The sequence below is a fragment of the Montipora foliosa genome, chromosome 2, assembly GCF_036669935.1.
Source record: "Montipora foliosa isolate CH-2021 chromosome 2, ASM3666993v2, whole genome shotgun sequence".
Lineage (NCBI taxonomy): Eukaryota > Metazoa > Cnidaria > Anthozoa > Scleractinia > Acroporidae > Montipora > Montipora foliosa.
This window is the reverse complement of record NC_090870.1, coordinates 62,302,931-62,319,524: the sequence shown is the minus strand read 5'-3', so window position 1 is coordinate 62,319,524 and position 16,594 is coordinate 62,302,931. Positions and strand designations below refer to the sequence as shown.

Sequence of the window (16,594 nt, the reverse complement as noted above, 5' to 3'; positions counted from 1 at the left end):
GCGATCCGAAACAGGCTCCTTATTCGCTGGTCACGCGTTCATGATCAAACGAACAAAGTGGAATTGTTAAACCAGGCGATACCAAACGCGGCCATAAAATGAAATACCTGCTCGGAAAGAATGAAAGAACGACTAAAATGGCATTGCTGGCGAGCCCAACAACACCAGAAAAAGTTAAACAAAAAGGCGTCCAAGTCGCAGCGTGACAACTTCCTGAATGATTGGACAAGGATCTCAGTCCTTGCAAGTGATGTCATCACAGCATCCGCAATGGAAGAGAAAATTTCACGCTTTGAGGAAAAGCTGCAAGACATGGAAAGACAATTCGATATCCTGAAAAATCTTTATTTGAGCTCAAACATCTCGAACATTTCTAGCATCGAGGCCACGTAGGCTCGAACTTACGCATCGTCCTTCGCGGAAAGTTATAATACGGTCTACAGCAAACATCCGCCCTCTGTCAACTGTTTTCCGGTTTCGCCTGCTTTTCTGAGTAAAATCGGCAGAGGAGAGGCGATCAAGCGCCCTGTAGAATCCCTTCGAATGATGGGCTCTCTTGCCACAAGCCGCCATGTTTAATTTCGGCATTCGGGATTTCTCTCATGAAGTATTTTACACTCGGCCAATGGAGAGCAAGCATTACATAGGTTTGATTGGCAGATTGCTAAAGCACTGAAATCAGACTCCGCCCCTAGATGTCCACGATTTCTCCACATGTTGGGATCCATTCGTTCGCTATTATGTTCGTTGCGAGGATTTAGGTCCGTGTGTTCGCAAGTTTGTTTTGCACTGACCGGGAAGATGTTATGTTTAGGGTTTCAATCACAGCCTCTACTTTGATTGACAACTTACCGTAGGTTTGGTTGCAACAGTCAATGATGCCTGAGGCCGAGAGAGAGTTATAAGCCGAGTGTTAGTGCATAAAAAGCTTTGGTGTCATGAGGATCTGAGCATTTTCTTTGTATGTCGTTTGTGAATTTGGATAGCTTGAGTCGAAAGCTTGAAGAAGGTAGACGATTAATGAAAAAAATTATCAGAAATGGAAAAAACCTGGAGTAGATTAAAATTGGTTCAGTTTTCAAGTAAGTAAACAATTAACCATTGCGTCAAACAATTCAGATCCAGCGAAAACTCAAACGGTTTTGCATGACATCAAATGGTGGAACCTGCGGTGCTTGACAGGAAGTGGAGTAGCGTGTAGCTTCGTCACCAAAAGTACAAAAGAGTGAAATGGAACAGCCAAATGGGAAATGGATCAACTTCGCTCGAAGGGGTGCATTTCTCAAAAGCGATTGAAACTCATTCACATTCGACTTCGGTTTCACAAAATACCGAGTGAAAGGTCCGCTTCATTCATTTCCATCGCTTTATTCCGGTAAGTGCTTGTTGTAAAACACCTATTCTATTGTACACTGTGAAAAAGTCTCATCTCTGTTAGATAGCGCAAGTAGGCGACAAGTAACCCGAATTTATTCCCTAAAAGGAATTATGAAATGGCGGTGGTCCCTTTCTGGATGAAGTCTTAAATAAAAGTTCAAGCCAATGGTCAAAATAAATACGTTTCGTTTCTGAGACAAAACAAAAAGGAATGTATTATTGCAATTTCGGAATTCTTGGTTGCTTTTTTTTTCTTTGGCAACAATTCATCAGGAACGTTATAGGCTCTATAGGCTCTATCAAACTAATAGTAAGTCAAGATCAAATATTTAACAATTAGACCCGTTGCCCGCAAGGGCTACGGGTCAATAGCTCATGAGGCAATTGCAAAGCCGAATGGGCTATTGCCCCGTGGCCCTGGAGGGCGAAGGGTCTAATTGTTTTAGTATCACCCAACAAGTCGGACAGAAAAGGGATAATAAAGTTAGCAAATGCAAGTTGAAGAAATATTTATTTGGGAATAAAACGAAAGAAAGTGTCACGCTTTTCGCTACTCGAGGCTTATCATGATTAATAGTCCTCTATTAGCGTAGCCAATCAAGACTAATGCAGGATTTGCATTAGTCCACTACTTGCGTGATACTAAAAAGAATTTTAAGGATTCTCAACACACATATTCACATAAAAGAAGATTGCCTTCAGCTATCCAGTAAGCATGTAAATCAAGTTTTTATCGCAATAAAAACTCTTCTCTGTTTAATTCTTTGTTTGATTCAAAAAGTGTTTTCCCCAGGGTATTTCCACAGAAGACTTCTCGAGGATAAGCCAAACGACAAATAGAAAAATTTAAGCATAAAAACACAGTAGTAAAGAAGCTTGATTATGCTGAAGTAAAGCTAATTCGGCCTGGATTGAAGTCTTTAGTACAAACAACAGTGCCACCTACATTGTCTTAAGCTTATTACAAAATTAAATACTACGTAAAAACTTACCTTTTAAATCTATATTCTGCCTGGACGCTGAATTATGATCATTAAATTCGTCTTTTGATGGAGTTGTTACGGAATGTCTGCAGAATTTGGAAAAACAACACGCAAACTGAGACCCAGGTTTCGCACGATCTTTCAAATCCAGGCTTCCTCGCAAAGGTCACTCCAGAAGATGGCGACTCGACGAAAGGCAAGTATGGCGTATTTCAAAACAACGTTGTTCTTTTATTGCGAGGGGTTTTGCCCACGTTATATGTCGAATATAGCTTCGTCAGCTTGGATTTATTTTGAAGCTGTCGATCTTCCTCACCTGCGGAAAAGTTGCGGGAAATTTGATTTCTGTAATGACCTCTCCTACGAAGGAGTTCATTGAGTTGACTCCAGCTCTCTGTAGTGGAGAAAATGAATCGAAAACAGTTGCAAAGGTGAGTTCGTATAAAATAGTAACATTGAATCCATGATGTCTCCACCGAGACCTCTTGCAAAGCTCATTGATCAGCGCTTTTTCGTAACAAGACAAGCGGGATATAAATCAAAGCAACGAGAAATCATCGAAAACAGCGTTTGCGTTTATGTTAAAGTTATTAGAGCGCCTTTGCTGACAAATTTGAGCAGATTCAAACATTTTTAGAGCACGAGAGAAAAATCAGCGCGAGATTGCGTTAAGTAAAAAACTTACGTCACCCAGAGCACGTTCAAATTTATGTTGTAGTGCTAGAGTTGCACTTGACGCTTTATAGTTTCGTCGTCGATTTTAATGTGATCGTTTACATTCTTCAATAGCTGTAGAGTCATACTTTCTTGATCTTGATAATGCCTGTCCAGTTTTGTCGTTTAAATTTTGTTTGCCCTATCTGTGATGACTGTAAAGTCTATGATTAAGTTGTTGTTATCAAGGATCTTAAAGTATATTTTGTGTTCTATTGTAATGTTAATATAGATTGCTTCATGGTTGGTGAGTGTGTACAATTTTTATTCACGAGTTGCATAAAGGAATGAATGAGCGAAGCGAATGAGTGAGTTTAACGATCTTTCACAATGAGTGAGTAATAAGAATCTTACAAACGAGCCAACCATGAAGTAATTTTTTATTATATAAGTACAGAGATCATAAAGTTAACGAGGTAAGTGTTCATCAAGAGGCTATCAAACCACCGATCGTGAACAATAAATAGCAAAATATTTTTGTAATATAAGAGATCACTTGAGCACTTTTAACACTTTATAAGATTATCTGAAGTATTTTGTGGAGAAACTAAGCAATAAAAGATCAAAAACTTTGAAAACCATACACCAGTTGGCCGCCATGTTTACAAATTTTCTAACTCCCGCTGTCGGTGTACAGGTCACTCGCGCCAAAGTTCAGCATAATATTAGCCAATCAAAAGGCTGATAGGACATTTTTTTACTGGTGAAAAAAAAAAATCGTCTGACCAATCAAAAGGCTGATACAACAAATGTACGTAAATCTAATGACATTTTTTTCAACAGGTTTATGATTCAGAGCTGTGTATGTTAGCTCTGCCTCCTGAGGAACATCACTTACTTTCCAAACTGTCTCAGTATCTCTGTTACCGTGGCATCATTCCTGTTGTAGTCAGGAGCCCAAGTGAAGCGCTTATCCATAGTAGGCATTCCCGATTTGCAGTAATTATCTTGCCAGATAGTGATCCTTCCTTGATCCGGAAAGTCAGGTCTGTAAATTTGGTTCATTTTTTTGCTAGACAGTGTCCTTTAGTCTGTCTCATTTCATCTGTTTTTCTCGTTCAGCTTAACCCTTTGATGCCCAAACTGGCCTAAACTGGTCTAACGCCAGATGATTTTAATCATCAAAGGGGAACCCCTGGGAGTCAATAGGTTTTATCACTCACTGAAAAACTATGTCTCCATTAATTTCTCTTCCCTCTCTAAAACAACTGCCTGATTACTGGTAGGTTACGTTGATCATCACAGATTTTCATCATCCTGGTCATCATCATCATTATCATTTTTCAAAAACATCACTGCCTGCTTGAGTTTATGATAGATTGCTTTCATTTTGAGGGTTCTCACTTAAGTAATAAGTTTGGAATAGTCTTGCAAATGTTTTAGTTTTTCGTTACCAGTTTAGGTGATTGGCTTAAAAATCACAGTAGTGTAGCAGCTGATCCAAAGATTACTCGCCATCAGAAACCCATAAGGGTTGAAACGTGTAATGCGCGTTCACAGCTTCCGAATATTCAGTGCGAAATGATTGGTTGAATGTTTCAGTGCTAAGTACCATATTTGGAAACCCCTCGCTCTTGTTGTTCCAAATATGGTACTTAGCAAATTGAATATTCGGAAGCTTTTTTCCCAGCACACAAGGGGCCGTTACACGTTTCAACCCTTATGGGTTTCTGTCGCCATTGGTTCACAACCCTTGCAGGAAACAAAGATATGTCATTCTTTCTATTGTTTTAGCTATTGTTTGGGGCCAGGGTTGCAAACCAATGGCGAGTTATCTTTGGATCAGCTGCTACATCACCCAAAAATCATGCCCCAAATCTTTTAGCTAACTAAAACTAATGACATGCCTGCATGTGTTCTCTTTCTTGAGCGAACATTGGTTCCCATCTCTTTCCTCAAGTCAGGTCATGGTGGATGGGGTTTGTAGAGACCTTTAGATACAAGGACAAGGACGACTTCAAGTATGAGTTTTGCCTACTGAACATGTGCATAAGGTTTGGAGGTCAACATTTTTTTTAAGTGTGCATGCTCAGGACGGAAAACCCGTACTCATAGTAACTGTTGTCCTTGTTCTCCGATCTAAAGGTCCCTGATATCTTGATGGGTGACCATCTGCATGCCTCCTATGTGAGCAAGTTTCAGTCGATCTTGACGCAGTTTGAGGGTTTTTCTTGAGGTACTCCAGTTTTCTTCCCCCATCAAAATTTGTTACTCATGTAATTACATCTGGCTTCTCATCAATTGAGTCGTCAACGGTTATGTTGTTGGTTGCTTACTAGACATAGATAGGAGATAGTGCTGGTTTCTTGTTGCTGCTTTGATTGCCTAATTGATTTGTCACCTTCAAAATCACTTTGGATTTGTCTCTTTTGTTACTTTAGCTTCCAATAATTGAAAGCAAACCTCTAACAAAAAGATTTTACAGGTCACTCGATGGAATGAATTATGGCACACCTGTGATTGTCATTTCATCTGCTGATATTTTGCAAGGTGTGTATTATTATAAGATGTGAGCAACAAAATGTCTTTCTTGTTTCAATGCAATAATGTTATTGACCTTTAATTTACTTTTGTTGGAACAACTTTAATTGCACTCTTAACATGTTTTCTTTTTCAACAGACAGTACCCTTCAAATGTTAGGTACAAATGAAATCCAGGAAGCCATTCACAGAACAACAAATTCTGACAAACTTGAGCAGGATTTGATAAGTGCACTGAATCATATCCTAGGACAGTCTTGTCACATTGGTAAGAATGGCATAAAAGAGCAATTTACCCACGAACATGCTTATTTTTGTTTTGAAGATATGTCAGTGAAGTTCTTCATATAAAAATTAGTAACCTTTGTACTTCTAGTTAAAGCATTGTTAGCACTAAATGGGACTAAATATCGTGAATACCGGGTTTTGACACTAAAGTCTTGGTCAAATATTGTGTTTTTGTCAGTAAAAGTTAAATGTTGGTTCTTGCCTAGCGTGCATGATCACACCCAAAGTTTGAATAGCTCCAGAGGAGAATAAGAGGTTGTGCTTCATGAGCAATTATAGCTTCTTGAAGCTTTGTGAGTGCTCTTCAAACTAGTCAAACCTTTCCCTTCCAAGATTCACATATACTTTTTCACCAGACAATTTTACTCTTCATTTGGGGCCTCTTTGAGGGAAAAGGGGAAAGTTTTCTTTTTATTCCAGCACCCGGATGAAATTTCAATGCAATTTCTTGTTTCAAAAGGGAAATTGGTATAGGTTCGAGTGCAATTTGGAAGAAATAAGCATGAGTAAATTTTTCAGAGACGCACACAATGGAATGGAATTTGTGGTCTTTGGAAAAAGTTACAAGTGCTAATAGAGGAGCGCGCCAGAGAAGCACCATGGGTAAGGTAAAGCAGGGTGTATTTGTGCTGTAACCTTTGAGAAAGCCTGGTAATGTACCCACCAGATTATTGAACGAGAGGTTGTGGACTCAATATCTGGTGTGATATTCTAAATGAATAAAAGTTAGCTTCTTTATTGAACTTGTTTGCAAGGTGACCCTGGCTCATATCTATCTCTGATGCCTTATCCAGTGCAGACCACTTGGAGCACCATGCCACAGTGTGCTTCAGCTGCTTCGCCTTCTGTAGCCTTTCATCATCAACTTGCTGGAGCTGCCACAATTCCACATCAATGTGTGATCAACTATATTGCTAATGAAAGTCAAAACATTTCCATGCCTACTACTAACATGCAAGCTGGATATGTGATGAAACCAGCAGCACAAGGGTCACAGACAAACGAGCAACATGCCGCACCCATCTGTGGATCGCAGCTGATTGAAGCTGGAACCACAGGTGGAGATGATCATGAAACAATGGCTTGTTGTAGCGAGCCGGTCTCGGAGGCCAGCAGCCAGGCTTCTACCTCGAGGATGGAGCCGAGTTTGTGCACAAATGCTCAGGAGAACACAGAATCCTTGCTTCCAGGAATAGAGACATTACTGAGTGCGATACAAGTGGTGGAAGGTGAAACTTATCCTGCTAATAACCAATCTAATGCCGCCTTCACAGGGTACTCGGCTCTCAATTCACCAGAATCTAAGGGGATAAGGTGAGATTTTGAACAACAATAACAACAACAACAACAACTCACTACTACTACTACCACTACCACTACCACTACCACTACCACTGCCACTGCCACTGCCACTGTTATTACTACTACTACTCCTACTACTACTACTACTACTACTACTGCTACTACTACTACTACTACTACTACTACTACTACTACTACTACTACTACTACTACTATTACTACGACTACTGTAGCTGCTGCTACTACTTATGGTGATGATGATGTAATCTAGAGATCCAATCGGCGTCATCTGTTTGCTAGCCAACGGGAAGCTTGCATATCTCGCAGTTCTGTCGTTTTTCGAGCGCGCGATCGAGTGGCGAAACCGCGAAACTGAGTGGTAAAGTCGCAGGGAGAATATTATTGGTCGGGACATTTCCTCACCCGATTTCCCTCGCCGCCTCACAGCTCGCTCTTGTGCTTTTAAACCATTAAATCCTGCTGCTAGCTACTCAGGCTGGTTTATTAGCCAACTGTCAATACAAAGGATAGCAACGACCCGTGAGCCCAATGGCTACAAATACCTAAAGTTATGGGCTCTAAAGTTACAACAAGGACCTGACGATCCGATCTTAAGGACTTCAGTACTAATTCCGTGTTCCTTCTGCAGGCCTTCTAAACGACCTCGATCAAGAAGAAGTCGTCGATTGTCAGCAGCCACAGAGATCCATAAACGCGCCAGAGCAGCCATATCTGAGACAGATTTGGACTCACTGAATGACAGCAAAAGCCCTATCCCGGCCAGTTTGTCAGGAAAGAAACCATATTTCATGGAGCTTGATAGCTTCAGGGAACCACTTGCCGACGATCCCAATGCCAATCCGGTAGACAGACACAATTCCAAGGAAAGGCACCGAAGGTTTGTTTGAAATTTTGTGTGGACCAGGACCATTTATATTCCTTCCTTTCCAAGTTCTGTATCCAAGGGAAAGACTGTTAACAAATTGACTCCTGAATCATTGACTAGTAAAATCGCCTGGCGTTAGACAGAGTAAAATCTATTAAAGGGAGCCTCCACTAAAAGAACAAAATAACTTTAAACCACAGAACATATTGTTTACAATGAAAATTGTTCAAACTTTTTCCAATGAAAGCTTTTGTAATCGAGAATTTTAAAAACGCTTGTTTTACCTTTCAAAATTCCCGGGCGCCGCCATCTTGAATAATTGTGACGTCTCGTGGTTGCCCTATTAGGCTGATTTAGCAACAGAACGGGAACGTCAGTGGCGACGGCGCGCGCAGAAAAAACACCAATGAGAATTCAGAATAGAATAGACTCCACTCTTTTCTTCTTTATTCTAAATTCTCATTGGTAGTTTTGCTGCGCGCGACGTCGCCACTGACGTTCCCGTTCTGTTGCTAAATCAGCCTATTGTTCCAGAACAAACGGTCTTTGTGTCAGAACAACAGGGCAACCGCGACACGTCACAATTATTCAAGATGGCGGCGCCCGGGAAATTTGAAAGCCAAACCAAGCGTTTTTGAAATTCCTTTTTCTCCGGATACAAACACTTTTATTGGAAAAAGTTTGAGCAACTTTAATTGTTAACCTTATGTTCTGTGGTTTGAAGTTATTTTGTTGTTTTAGTGGAGGTTCCCTTAAGTCTCACTCCTAGGAATCACCAGGTGATCTGGTGACGTAATTTGGAGGACTGGGAAGAAAAATTTTAACGCCGTATCCCACAACCGCGCGGGGCCTTAGATGTTGTTTCCAAACTCCCTGCAGTACCTTCTATCGCCAAAACTCAACAGATTATTCCGTGTCTACCACATTTCCTGTTACTGAATGAACATTCAAGTAGAAACGACGAGATCTAGCCTCGCCTCTACCATGTTGAATTAAAAAATAAGGCCGCGCGCGGTTGTGGGATACGGCGCTAAAGTCCTCCGAATTACGTCACCAGATCACCTGGCAGTGGGTTGAAGTGGACATTGTTCTTGATTGCATGTTGAGGTTTGTTATCCCGTTTACCCATCGACGATTAAAATCGTCTGGCGTTAGACAGAGTAAAATCTCAGTACTAAGTCTCATTGCAAGGATTCATCGGTGAGCAAGGGTTGAGTCTGTGGGTTTTGACGATAATGTTCATCCAAACTGGCTGGTTGGAGAGGTACATGGTTCTTTCATCGGTCATTTCTGATGTTGATGTAACTGTGGGATGTATTTAAACCATTAAATGTATTGATTTGATTACTTGACTGGGTGATGCAGTTCTCTTCAAAGCCCACAGATAACCATTGCTCTGCGTGGTGCCGGTCTCCAGTTACATCCAGCTACATCTTGAAGGTCGTGGACTCGAATTGACTTGCTTGCAACTGCTCAAATGCTGTGATCTTTTTTAACTTTTTTTCCTAATTAACCCTTGTAACACACTCATTTCTCAAGTCACTTAATATGGCTCGCATTAAGCATTGTAAAATAAAGACACAGGGCCCAGTTCCTCAAAAGCCGATTAACGCTAATCTAAGATTAAAAATTAACCAAGCAGTTTATTTCTCTACTCCCAAATGCTGTTCAACGCAGATTTTCGGCAGAACTTTACATGAGAAGACGTCAATCTTAAATAACAAAAATAAGCAAAAGAAACTTTCACCAAAAAGTTGAAAACGTGAAACAAAAGTTTACGCTAATCCTGGATTAACTTAATCGGCTTTCGAGGAACCGGGCCCAGATCTCCAAAAGTTGTATTCATTAGTTATTGAACGATTGACATCCGTTCGATTTTGTTGAATGATTGTGAACGATGTTGACTGCTGAGGTGAGCAAAGGGTTTCAACAGAGCATCGACATTTTATTCATCAAAGCTTCACGAGAGGCCTGGTATTCGGTGCCAGGCTGCAGTCGCGATTGTTACTATAGATACGAACAAGAGACCGGTTAGTGCGCACGCGCATACCCAACAATGTTGAAATTAAGAGGGAGTCAAACGGCTTCAAACTTCATTCAACATTCATGAAAACAAAAGAAGTGTTGAATGGTTGTTGAAGCAGAGTTAAAACGCTTTTAAATTCATTCGACATCGATTCAATTTCGATTCAACGTGTTTCAACATCGCTGTTTAACAAGCAAATGTTGAGGACGTGTCCCCGGGCCTTAAAGTGATCACGCTGTGTTATCGGCTGGAGAAAAATCACGCTAGGAATCTTCGAAAAGTAACAATTAAGAAATAATTTGAATTAGTAATAACAAAACTGAAGGAAACGCTCTTATCTTCAACACGAACAGGATACGTATCACTAAAGCGGCAGAATTCTTTAAGTCCGTTATACCAGGAATGAACCCAAAGATGGACAAAGCAACAGCCTTTCACATCACAGTCCAATACATTGTATTCCTACGCAACGAACTCTTGAAGCTGGATCCTCCTGTCCTTCCCAGATTACACCAGGTGTGTGCCCTATCCAAGCGAATGTAATACAAAAACCAAATTGAGCGTTGAAGGATGATGATGTTATCTGAAGCCAATATTTTGAAAGGCACATCCTTTTTTCATCAGCAGTGCTTACGGTTTACAGAGACGTTACAATGTGCTTATACCTTGATGAAGAAAGGCAATGCCATTCGAAATATTGGCTTAAGATAATACGTTCTTCACCGCTCAATCAGTCTTGCTCTTTTTGGGTTTTGATAATATTCATATTGCTAATTAGATCCTTCAACAGGATCCTGTGCTTCTTTTTTGTCACACTAGTCCTTGCTGTTAAAGTTTGATGTGGTTGTAATACGTGTGAGTTAGCCGATGTGTAAAGCTGCTCTTCTGGATACGAAAGTGTTGAAGAGTAATAAAGTAGAAGTAGAAGTAGAAGAGTAGGTGGTGTTAGGAAGGAGAGAGTACTCGCTTCTCGCCGGTTCCACACTCCTATCGGACCTTTACCGCTCGCAAGACGCTCACTGCTCCGAAAAATTGAGAGCCTGCTCACGGGCGTAATGCAAGGACATTTAGGCTCAAAATGCAAATGAACACTTCCGGTTTCCTTACGTCCGGTTCCATGCACAAGATGCCGTTTGATAGGCCATTTCCGAGTTCATGTCTGCCTCCTCTTCAAAGCGAGTTTAATGATGGTAATAAGTTCCACTTGGCATGTGAATAAAAACTAATTTGCGTAAGAAGCACTTCGCACTTAGACTCGCTTTGAAGAGGAGGCAGACGTGATCTCGGAAATGACCTATTGTTGGTGCTAGAAAATTGAACTGCTTCTGAGGTCCTACACTGCTGTCCGAGTTTTATTTGTTGCCGGACAAAACCTCTAGACAGAGCAGCAATTGAACGAAATGACTTATTCGCTCTGGGCATGCGCACTTGTTAAAATTTCGACCTTGAGACTTCATGGCGAATCCTCAGTAGGACGTAAAACTTGTTTTTGTGTTCTGGTGTAAAGTTTCGTATTGTCTTGATCTTGCAGACGTTCATAGAAGAATGGGGTGAAATCTTCAACTTAAAGGATGAAAGCAATGCTGATGGAACTCAAGACTGAATTTCAATGCGCATTTAAGAATAAAAACTGGGGAAGAGAACTTAACATGACGATTTGATTAAATATGTCAAAAACGAATGGGAGTGCTTCATCGGGGAATCCAGACACTAATTAAGAAGAACAGATGAAAGTTCGAAGACGCAGGCCGAGTATTTTATTAGAGAGATTTAGCATCGCGTAGACAACAAACGGCAATCTGCGTTTTCAAAACTGGAAGAAACTCGTTTGGTCGATATTAGCTCATTTTTTTGCCTGTAAAAAGCACCACACTAAGAAGCAAGACAAGTTAGAGGTAGAACCTTTTCACGATTTAATGACAAGTACAAGTCAACGCAATACTAAATTTCTCTCTCTTTCTCCTAATTGTCTGGATACCCCGATGAAGCACGAGCATTTTTTATATGATTTCTCAAGGAAACAGTTGCAACTTCTGAAGTGTTAAATTTTTGTTTGATGAAGGGATACTTATGTATATTTGAATCAAGTGGTAGATACCACTCTCACTGAAGAATGTATTTCATGCCATGGTATCCAAAAACACATGCACGGGATGTGGTATGCATCCAGTCATTGGTAATTAACTTAACGAATAACCACTTCATTTTAGAAGTTATCGTGACATTCACTTTCAAGTGAAAAAATACGACGTTAATAGTAATTTCTCCGTACTCAAAAAATGTTTCGAAAATTTGGACTGTCTGACTCTATTTGCGCTGAACTATTTTTTAGCATTTTTAGAATTTAACCTCAAGTATACCCAGTCGGTAAACCTCTGACTTTATGTTCAAAGAAATGTCATGTTGAAGTATTCACTAGTTTTTATCCTGAAAGGAATAGCAGTGAACAATTTGATTAAAGAAACAAACAAGTTTTCATCCTTTTTCCGGTTATAGTGGAGAGTTACATTTTCAATATTATGATTGTGCAACTGAGGAATGTTACAAATTAAGGACGGTGCCTACTAATTCAAAGGTATTTTGCCCCGGTTTATGATTATGCAAGAAATGTAGATTTTAACAAGTGTGATTGAAATCCAAAAAGGAAATTGGGGGTTACCACGCATTTTACAAAGATAATTGATGAATAATATTTGTAAAAAGCTTTAAAATACAAAGCGATGTATGGCGTTTTTTCTCAAATTGATGCTTAATTACCTCCCAAAAATGCATGGTTACCCCCAATTTTCTTTTTGGATACCAAGAGTACTAAGAGCTTCTTTCTCCGGATAGTTTTAAACCGCGCAAAAATATCACTGGATTAGTAAGCATCACCAATAGGAAACCCGAGTATCTCGAGATGGGCATAACGTATGCGCAATAACAATAGCGGGCACCGTCCTTAAATTTTCTAACATCAGCAGTCTTTTCAACGCGCCATCAGTGACAATTGAGAATGTTGTCCTCTTTGCATTGGTGTTGCAACACGCCGAAACCGACGAGAAAAAAAACGCACGGTCTTCTGCCATGGTCTGCGAGATTCGGCACTTCAACGTGATTTTCCCCGCGTGCAGTGAAACATGACGGCTAAATTATAAGATACTGACAAGGCCGTGGTCACTGATCTGAAACTTTTGGCCCGGGATCTGGACATAACGGAGACTGAGAAACGCTGCCTCGAGAAGAGCAAACACCTTAGCCTTGATTCAGCCACTGATATAGACTGAATGTTCGAATCAACCAAGGATGGCATGCAAGTTATGGCCAGAGAAGACCCTAGTCCTGTTCCGGGACTCCCTCTTACCCCGCCCTGAAAATTTACAGTTAATTTCGGACTCGGATCGAAGAAAATCGCAAACATATTAAAGGAACAACCATGTAGCAAATAGACTTGCAAAATCCTATTGCAGGTTTAACAAAACCATCATTACCAGTAACGACTGCATAAATAGCTTGCAGTTGTTCAGCCTTAGGCAAAAAGGAAAAGTGGCATTTCTTAAACGCGAGATCAATTGCCTCTAGAAACTTGGCGTTATAATTTACCTTCACGATATCCCCATGTATCCAGTGTAAAAGCACTCGGAATAAACTATGCCCAAATAAGGAATCTCTTTCCAAATGTGATTTTCCCCCCAGTTTTGGGGAAAAAATGGCGTCATTCCGAGCATGCCCCTGCAAGTAATACAGGACTCTCTCTTTTCCCGCCTGGGTTCCAGGCCCATTTTCAGGGCGGGGTAAGAGGGAGTCCCGGAACAGGACTAGGGTCTTCTCTGGCCATAACTTGCATGCCATCCGTACGTGGGTCACATCATATCCGCGGAAGGGCTAAAACCAGACCCAGAAAAAGTAAGAGCCATGAAGGAGATGCCTCCACCGAAAAAAAAAGGAAGATGTACGGTGGTTCCTGGGTTCCATACAGTACCTGGCCAAGTTCCTACATATGTTAGCAGAGGTTGAAACTCCACTAAGGGAGCTCAAAAAGAGAGACGTTCTCTTCCACTGGGACGCTCCCCAAGCTGAAAGCATTCCAACGGTTCAAAGATCTATGTTGCACAGCGCCGGTACTGTCATACTACGATGTTAAGAATGAAACAACCATACAATGTGACGCTAGCAAGAATGCAGTCGGCGCAGTCCTGTTACAAGAAGGAAGACCAGTAGCTTACGCCTCTCACAAACGTCGTAAATCAGAGCTCAACTGGGCACCCAAAGAGAAAGAAATGTTAGAGATTGTGTTCAATGCACACAAGTTTAGAGAATACATCCTGGGAAAAGCCACACTGGTACAAACTGACCATCAGCCACTTGAAACGATACTGCGCAAACCTATGTCAGTGGCACCGTTGCGCTTGCAAGCGATGATCCTCAAAGTGAGTTGATTTGACCTCAAAGTTGAGTACCTTCTTGGAAAACAACAGATCCTAGCTGACACTCTCAGCAGAGCAAGCCTGGACGAAGTGCCAGCAGAAGAAGATGAGCTGCAAGTGAACATGGTAGAAAGAATTTCAATCTCCGAAGCAAAGTATGCTGGACTCAAAACACAGCCAATGAACTTCACGCGCTCTACACCATGATCCAACTGGGGTGGCCAGAAACAAAACAACAAGTCCCACACAGTATCCGGCAGTATTGGCACACACGTGATGAGCTAGCAGTTCTAGATGGTGTCATTTTCCGCGGCATGAGGATCGTAATACCCCCATCCATGAGGCCGGCAATGCTCGCAGTCATACATGGAACACACCTCGGAATTGTAAAGTGTAAGCAAAGAGCGAGAGAAGCCCTTTGCTGGCCTGGAATGAGTGCTCCGATTGAAGAAAAAGTCAAGGATTGTACCATCTGCCACGACTATGCTCCGGCGCAACAGAAAGAGCCACAGATACTATGTCCCATCTCTGACCTCCCGTGGGCAATGGCTGCATCAGACATATTCACCTTTGAAAGCGAGCAGTTCCTAGTCCTTGTTGACTCCTATTCCAAGTACATTGAGGTCACAAAATTGAAAGACTGAACGTCCCAGGAAACGATCCAAGCTTAAGAAGAGCATTTTGGGCGGCACGGAATCCCAGCGAGGCTCATAACAGACTGCGGTGTCCAGCATGCAAGCAAGGAGTTCACAGACTTTGCTAAAAGCTATAACTTTGAACATGTCCTGGTCAGCCCCAAGCACCCCCAAGCAAACGGGGAAGCAGAAGCTGCAGTCAAAACAGTCCCTGTGGAGGAAAAACGAGAACAAGAACAAAGCCCTTCTAGACTACAGAGCCACCTCCATCCCAGGAATTGGCTTGTCTCCATCTCAGCTCTGCATGGGCTGCAGGCTGAGGACCACCTTACCAATGGCAACTGGTCTACTGAAACCTGAGACATATAACGGACAAGAAATAAAGAGAAGCTTTCAGGAAGGCAAGGACAAGCATAAGTACCATTATGACCGTCACGGTACCAGAGAATAGGCCTTTTGCAACTAACGATCACATGGTACAAAATCCGCCATGCTGGAGGGCAAGCTCATTATTATTCCCCCACTGGGACATTAAAACAAAGAGACCTGAACCAGTCAAGCTTGACGTGCCTTTGTTTTAATGTCCCAGTGGGGGAATAATAATGAGCTTGCCCTCCAGCATGGCGGATTTTGTACCATGTGTTCGTTAGTTGCAAAAGGCCTATTGCCTCCGCTTAAACCGGGAGACCATGTGAGAGTGAAGCTGGAAAATGGGTCGAAGGAGTGGAAAGCAGCAACGGTAGTACAAAGTCATGCTTCTCCACGATATCTGGTAGATACAGGCAGTCGTAGAATCAGACGTAAAAGGGTGGTCTTGAGAGCCAATCGTCCAGAATCACATTTGGGTATCAGCTGCGCCATGCAAACACACTCCAGCAGCCAGAACCAGAACAAGAATCAGACACCCTGGACACCGATACAGCACCACCGCCCCCCTCTGGGGAAATCCTGATACGAAATCCAGTACAAGTTTTTGGGAACGGTCAAGAACCTACAACCACTGAAGGGAGTACAAGGAAAGACCCAGTAGGTGTCCCCGAGAGATCTGAATTCCGAGGTTCAGCCTCATATGAAACGCGCAGCGGCAGACAAGTCAGAAAGCCAGTCAAACTAGATTTATAGCAAGCCAAGAGACTACTCATGACATTGAGAACGATAGATTTTATTGTCTTTTAAAGTCTTCATGACTTTGTTGTTGTTAAAAGAAAAAAAAAGGGGGGGGGGGATGTCCTATACCGCTGGACTTATTGTATCGCACCTACAATTATTGTTTGTTGTAGTTGTAGTCCTAACCAATCATATTAAACCACGCTCGTTGACTTGTGATCCAACATGGCGTACATGTGGTGAATACATAACAAGTGCTCTAGACCAAGGCCACTTCCTGTTTTCAACGTACGTGCTCGTACATGCAAGAATTCACACTAGCCGTTCGGTACCGCTCGTTTTTCCTTCTTGCTACATGTTTTTTTGTCAACTAGGTATTACTAGTTTCT

The 16,594-nt window shown here is 41.6% G+C and overlaps 1 protein-coding gene across 1 annotated transcript; it reads left to right on the top strand.

Moving 5' to 3' along the window:
* The first annotated feature begins 2,710 nt into the window (after window positions 1-2,710).
* On the top strand, window positions 2,711-11,660 carry LOC137991921 (uncharacterized). Its single transcript, XM_068836944.1, has 8 exons — window positions 2,711-2,791; window positions 3,858-4,060; window positions 5,500-5,564; window positions 5,695-5,823; window positions 6,599-7,157; window positions 7,795-8,043; window positions 10,411-10,573; window positions 11,589-11,660. The coding sequence occupies exons 1-8, from the start codon at window positions 2,711-2,713 to the stop codon at window positions 11,658-11,660; spliced, it is 1,521 nt and encodes a 506-aa protein (XP_068693045.1).
* The last annotated feature ends 4,934 nt before the right edge of the window (window positions 11,661-16,594 follow it).

Bases quoted from the DNA above. Each gene is read 5' to 3' on its own strand.
- LOC137991921 (XM_068836944.1), top strand. From the start codon at position 2,711: ATGACCTCTCCTACGAAGGAGTTCATTGAGTTGACTCCAGCTCTCTGT. The intron at 2,792-3,857 runs GTGAGTTCGTAT...TTTTTTCAACAG, and splicing joins AATCGAAAACAGTTGCAAAG to GTTTATGATTCAGAGCTGTG. The intron at 8,044-10,410 runs GTTTGTTTGAAA...CAACACGAACAG, and splicing joins TCCAAGGAAAGGCACCGAAG to GATACGTATCACTAAAGCGG.